The sequence below is a fragment of the Terrapene carolina genome, unplaced genomic scaffold (genome assembly GCF_002925995.2).
Source record: "Terrapene carolina triunguis isolate 2854851 unplaced genomic scaffold, T_m_triunguis-2.0 Scaffold96, whole genome shotgun sequence".
In the NCBI taxonomy this organism is placed as follows: Eukaryota; Metazoa; Chordata; order Testudines; family Emydidae; genus Terrapene; species Terrapene triunguis.
In genome coordinates, this window is record NW_020664447.1 from 69,372,360 (window position 1) to 69,379,078 (window position 6,719).

The window sequence follows — 6,719 nt, forward strand, 5'->3', positions numbered from 1 at the left end:
CAGACAGTCACTTACCCCAAAAGGGTGCTGTATTGCTCCTCCTTCACCTGGAGAACTCCCTTGCGAAACTCCCTGTTAGCAGCCCCTGTTCGCAAAAGCTTCCTCTCTCCCTCCAGACATAGGGTTGCCAGATGTCCAGTTTTCAACCAGAATGCCCGGTCGAAGAGGGACCCTGGCGGTTCCAGTCAGCACCGCCGTCCAGGCTGTTAAAAGTTCGGTCAGCGGTGCTGCAGGGATAAGGCAGGCTAGTCCCTATCTGTTCTGGCACCACTCTGTGCCCCGGAAGCAGCCAGCAGGTCTGGCTCCTGGGGGGGGGGGGGAGGGTGGAAATGGGGCTCCACGCGCTGTCCCCACCCTGAGCACTGGCTCTGCACTCCCACTGGCCAGGAACCGCGGCCAATGGGAGCTGCGAGGGTGGTGCCTGTGGCGAGAGCAGTGCACGGAGCCTCCTGGCCCCCACCAGTGCACGGAGCCGGACCTGCCCGTCGCTTCTGGGGCGCAGTGCGGTGCCAGGACAGGCAGGGAGTTTGCCTTAGCCCCACTGCACCGCTGACCGAGGTAAGCCCACGCCCCAACCCCAAGCTCCAACCCCTTCCCCAGCCCTGAGCTCCCCCAAACCCGGAGCCCCCTCCTGCACCCCAAACCCCTCGTCCTTGGGCCCACCCCAGAACCCGCACCCCCAGCCAGAGCCCTCACCTCCTGCCCCAGCTCAGAGCCCCCTCCTACACCCTGAACCCCTCATCCCCCGCCCCACCCCAGATCCCACACCCTCAGCCCAGAGCCCGCGCCCCCTTCTGCACCCCAACGCCCTGCCTCAACCTGCAGCCCCCTCCCACACTCTGAATCCCTCAGCCCCACCCCCTAGCCTGGAGCCCCCTCCTGCACCCCTCATCCCCAGCCCCACCCCAGAGCCCTCACCCCCTCCCGCACCCCAACCCAGTGAAAGTGAGTGAGGGTGGGGGAGAGTGAGCCACCAAGGGAGGGGGAATGTAACAAGCAGGGCCTCAGGGAAGGGGCGGGGCTAGGGTGTTCGGTTTGGTACGATTAGAAAGTTGGCCACCCTGTCCAGACCCAAGATAAATACATGAATAAATAAAGGCATGTGCCAACTTCCAACCCTCTCCAGGAATTTCTCATCAGCTTTTGATAGACTCCCTTGTCACAGTGTTTTCAGAACTTGGGGCCAAATATTCACCTCACTCACACAAATAACTCCAGTGACAACCGACTCTACTTGTGCAAGACCAGCAGGATTTGCCCCTTCATTTTTCATTTTGAAAGAGAAATTTCATAATCATAACGGAAATAAAGAAAAAAAAAATCAAAGAGTTTATTCTTAAAAATTCCCTCAACTTCCTTGAAGACGGTTAATAGCATTAACATTTAAAAGGTGTTTCTGGTTTAGAATGTCTTTTGCTCACATTCGTGCCACAGATGCATGCCATGTGCAAATGTGCGTACACACACACAACTTTAATCCTGTTTGCAGTCAACAGCTTCACAACCACAGCACTTGATCCTTTTTCAGATCTGCAAGACTGGGACTGTCTCTTGTGATAAACAAAGGTCCTAGGTTTTCATTATATCCCCTCTTTTAGCAGCCTCAGGATAGTCTCACTGAAGCACGATTAAGGGCGAATTTAATGAAGGCATGTTTTTGACTTGGCTTCTTGCCCAGGGTCTGTGATTAAGAGAGCGGGATTATATTTATGTTGCCTCTGATTCACATTCTGGGAATACCACAAGATATTCTCCTCAGTAAATTTTTATTATTTTTTTAAGTTTATAACAGGTCAACAGATGAAGTCAACAACAGACTCAAGTCTCCCGATTCCTAGTTCTGTGCTCTAACCAGTACACCATACTACCTTGCTAATATAGAGGCTGGAATTGGTAAAAGCCAGTGTCTAGTGATGCACATTATGATTTAAACATTGATATTTTAATGACATTACCTCCATTACAGTTAAAAAATACAGTATTAACGCAAAATCCTAAAGCTGTTTCTCAGAATCCTGTATACAGTAAGTAAATAATGCAATGAAGTTAACAGGAAGTGAATGAAAAATTCAGGAATCATACTATTTGACTCTTTGCCCTTTGTAATATATAGATTTTTAAAAAAACTTGTTGCAAAAGGCTTTGTTAAGGTTGCATGCATAATTCAGGCATCATATATGCATATCCCTTATACAATATCTGAACCACTTTCTGATGTTGCTACTTTTCATGGTAGTAACTAACACCCCATTCAACAGGCATGATCTTACAAGGTACTGAACACCCTCAATTCCCATCAATGTTGATGGACTTGAGGGTCCTTAATACATTAATAAATTATCAGTGGCATCTTGCAGAGTGGGTCTGGGTTCCCCTAACTCCAGCCACCGACTCTAGATGTTGTGCAAAGCAACCAGACTCTCGCCGTTGGGTAACATAAGAGTATAGCCACTAGGCGGAACTGCCAGCCTTGTACACAACACCCCCCTGCCCTGACACTCCAGCATCAGGTAAATGGTTTGATAAGTGTGACTAGGTCAGGCAGGGTAGACAGTGCCTACGTGTGATGGAGTACACAAATCCTGCACTGGACAAGAAGAGCATTTATCAACGCAAGCAGCCCTTCCCCACTGTATCTGCAAGGCACCTCAGGCCTGGAGGAAGGGCCTTAATAAAAGAAAATTTTAAAAAAAAGGTCGGGGGGTGGGAAGCCCAGCTCAGTTGGGTGCAGTGCTGCGAGGAGAACAGACCTCCTATCCTCAGCTTTTGGCGAGTGTAGCAGCTAAGGACAAAGCCTGCTTGCATGGCCATGGTGGTCAATCTGAGCCTCCTGAACAGAAGGTGGGTCAGATCCTGAATGGCTGGTTTAGAACTCCTGTCAGTGACTTGCCTGAGGGTGCTGAACTGTGTTACAGACTGCTGGAAGCCCCTTGCAGGAAGATGGCCTGCTGTCAGCTTCCAGTAGTTTGTTTGCTTTCCTTTGTCATGTTGGGTACCTACAAGAGCCCCAGAAGGAGTAGACTCCCCTGGGACTCGGTCAGAGGTTCCCACATCTAGACTTGTGCTGATGACTGCTTAGGTGCTGAGGACTGAAGCACAGGGCTCTGCCCCACCCCAAAAGGTTGCTGTGGGAGATCAAGCCCATGACACTACCCTTTTCAAACTAGATATAATAAGATCTCCACCTGCTACTGTAAATTGGCTCTGATTGTCAATTTAGTCTATTTTCAGATATCACCAAACTCCACTAACACACACACTCAACCATCAGCACTAAAGAACAGATACACAGCCTGCTACAGTATAGACTGGCACTATCCCAATAGAACTACTTTTGTAGTATTTTTTTTCCCTCCGGCACAATATAGCATGGTGAGAACACAAGACAATGAATTAATAACTGCTGCAGAAAAGTATGTGGTATATTAAATTTTGAAGAATAAAAGTTTAAAAAGACAACTGATGGCAAACTACAAGAAGGCAGATGGAAGTTAATGGATCTGACAGTAAACAAGTGCTAATAAGTCAATGATTTGTACTGGGGTTTTCTTATGTTTATCAAAACATTTTTAATACAGAATACGAGGCCATTTCTGCAAACATTTGCTATTGTATAATGCTTAATACCATGAGCAGTTCTAAAGTAATTAATGCTGTGCACAACAGTAACTGTCTGCAGGACTGAGCCCTAAATTTGTTTGCTCAATAGTTATTGAAGCTGCTTGAAATTGGAAATTCAATATTTTGGAAAAATCAACAAGTTATTAATTAACTAAACAGAGTAATCCTATAGCCTTTCCAGCTTGCTCTTCTATTTTTGTTGTGTACTGCAGTCTGGGGGTTTGTCTCTTATACAAAGCAGTATTCAGAGGCATCTCTTTTCTAGTACTACGGTGCAACATATACCCATTTTTGTCTTGTACATTTTCTAGTTTATATTTTGTTTCCCCCCCCCCACCCCCAAACAAAAAGTCAGATGAGTGCAGTACAAAATACACAATACATGGATACAGCAAGGAGTTGGACTGGGATGTGTGCCAATTTCCAAATTGTGTCAACAGCATCCAGCCCTTGGGGTCAAATTCATCTCTCCTACCACCAGACAAACTAATGGAGTTACAACAATAATAAATGTTTCCCTTTAAAAAGAGATCTGTGTGAACAAAGGTTCTACTTAGGTAAGGATTCTATAAGCCCAGTTTCACAATTCAGCACTTCAGGTGTAGATAAATCAAAATACAAAAGAGGGAACATCATCAGATTTGTGTGGGACAGAGATAAATCTGAGTTACTAGAGAGTTCTCCAAAATGTTTAACCTTCTTTTCAAAACTAATTTGTGTATGCAAATACTCTGACTTTTAGTTGAAGTCAAGCATCTGCACCTGGCCAACTATGCATTTAATGGGCCATCTGCTAGCTCAACTATCTAGCTCAGCAGTTCTCAAACTGTGGGTCACAACCCCATTTTAATGGGGTTACCAAGGCTGACATTAGACTTGCTAGGGCCTGTGGCCGAAGCCCAAGCCCCACTGCCCAGGGCCAGGGTCAAAGCCGGAGGGCTTCAGCCCTGGGTGGCAGGGCTCAAATGACAGGCCCCCAGCCTGGGGCTGAAGCCCATGGGCTTCGGCCCCCCACCTGGGGCAGTGGGGCTCAGGCTTTGGGCCCCCCCGCCCAGGGGACGTCAGGCTTGTGCAGGCTCAGGTGTCAGTCCCTCCTCCTGGGGTCATGTAGTAATTTTTGTTGTCAGAAGGGGGCTGCAGGGCAATGACATTTGAGAACCCCTGGTCTAGCTTATACATACCATGAGTGTATTTGCACATACCCAGTCCACAGTACATGTATTAGCGCTGGCATGGGCGGTGGGTCGCATAGACTTTGCCTCCCTAAACACCCAGGCGTGACCCCACCCCCTGCCGTGATGCTCCCGGCATGCGGTTCCAGTCCTCTGGCTCCAACCCCCCAGTGCTCCGCTCCACCCGCCTTCCTGCACTCCGGAGCTGAGGAGGCTGCAGCCAGCAGCTGCCCACCCCCACCCTCCTGGCTGGGGAGGCTGGGGCCGCGCCCCTGCCCTCCTGGCATTCCTTTGGGGCTGGGGGAGTAGCCGTGGGACTGGGCTGGTGGCCGCGGTGGTGTTGGGAGGTGGGTGCAGCGGCACCTCTGGTGGGGGGTGGGATGGAAGGGGCGGGGCCTCGGACAGAACAGTCGGGGATGGGGACTAACCTCCCCAAGCCGGCGGTTCACGCACCCGCCCATGAGCACTGGTGCTTTTTTGCACAGCACCAGTGCCCTGAGACCCCACTCATTCAAATACATGAAAGAAGTGGTTCTTTAAGAAAGAGGTAAGCTCTATAAACTGATTAAAAGGGGGGAAAAAATAAGATTCTAAATTAACACCTGCCTCCAAATCGCCCACTACTTCCTGTATCCCTCTGTTATGATCTATTCAGGCAGGAATGGTCATTACCTGTCTTAAACTCTGACAATATTCGCAGCACTGTACAAGAAGTGACAACTATTGTCCTTTTGGCCAGCACTTTAGGCTTGTGGGTTGAAACATGGTGCATTGCTGCTGTCCACATCCCATTCTCTAGTCTAACCCTACAACATAAATTGTGAGACTGGATTTTGAAGCCATCCAAGTTGCACTGTGGATCAGAGCATTCACTATTGAAGGAACATGCTGGGGTGGCTGGTACAGGAGAGAATTTGGTAAAGTAGCATAGTTATCTAAAACAGTGGTTCCAACCTGGCATCAACGGACTATGTCTAAGGGGTCCATAAAAGGTTGTCATTATCACAGAACAGTGGTTCTCAACCAGGGGTCTGCAGACTATGTCTAAGATTCCAAAGGGGTCCACGCCACCATTCAAAATTTTTTAGGGGTCCACAAACGAAAAAAGGTTAAAAACCACTGGTCTAAAATGATAGGGAATCACTGTAGTGGGTAACCTCTTTAAAGGGATGGCTAGAGAAGTTGCCAATTTTCTTACCTCCCGCAGTTCGAGTCTCTGAGCCACAGCTTCCAGACTTTCCTGGCCGGTGCTCTCCACAGAAAGAGTGAACTCCACAAATTCATTGTTGAGCAGCTGGATGCGGGCCACCAAGCAGCTCTTGCTGGACACTGTGTAACGTCGAGTTCGTTTCAATTTGAGCCCAAAAGGTAACGGCATCTTTCCCCACAGACAGTGATGAAAAGCTATCACCACGCTGGAAAATGAAGGGAAGTAGCAGTCTTCTCCCAAGCAATAAGGAGCCCTGAAGTATCCTGCCAATCAACCAGCAGCGGCAGCAGCAGCCATTCAAGAAGAGCAGGTCCTCCACCAAGCTCTAACTGGAGGGAGTTTCCACAGCAGCTCTAACAAGGAGAAGGGAGAGAGTCCAGAAGTGATTTACCTGAAAGGGGAATTGGAAACATAGGAAATCCACAAACAAACTTACATTTTCTAAATCTACATGTAACAGAGGGGTAGCCGTGTTAGTCTGAATCTGTACAAAGCAACAGAGGGTCCTGTGGCACCTTTAAGACTAACAGAAGTATTGGAGCATAAGCTTTCGTGGGTGAATGCCCACTTCATCAGACGCAAGACTTGCGTCTTGGGCATTCACCCACGAAAGCTTATGCTCCAATACTTCTGTTAGTCTTAAAGGTGCCACAGGACCCTCTGTTGCTAAATCTACATGGTTAACGATTTTCTCCTCCGAGAGAAAGAGAGAGAGA

The 6,719-nt window shown here is 48.4% G+C and overlaps 1 protein-coding gene across 1 annotated transcript in view; it reads right to left on the bottom strand.

The window, feature by feature from the left end:
* The window catches only part of PTPN21 (protein tyrosine phosphatase non-receptor type 21), a 62,039-nt gene extending 55,848 nt beyond the window's left edge, over window positions 1-6,191 (bottom strand). The window contains exon 1 of the mRNA XM_026651414.1: window positions 5,992-6,191. Coding sequence (XP_026507199.1) covers window positions 5,992-6,171 — 180 coding nt within the window. The 5' untranslated portion in view covers window positions 6,172-6,191. The remainder of the gene's footprint in view (window positions 1-5,991) is intronic.
* Window positions 6,192-6,719: the final 528 nt, after the last annotated feature.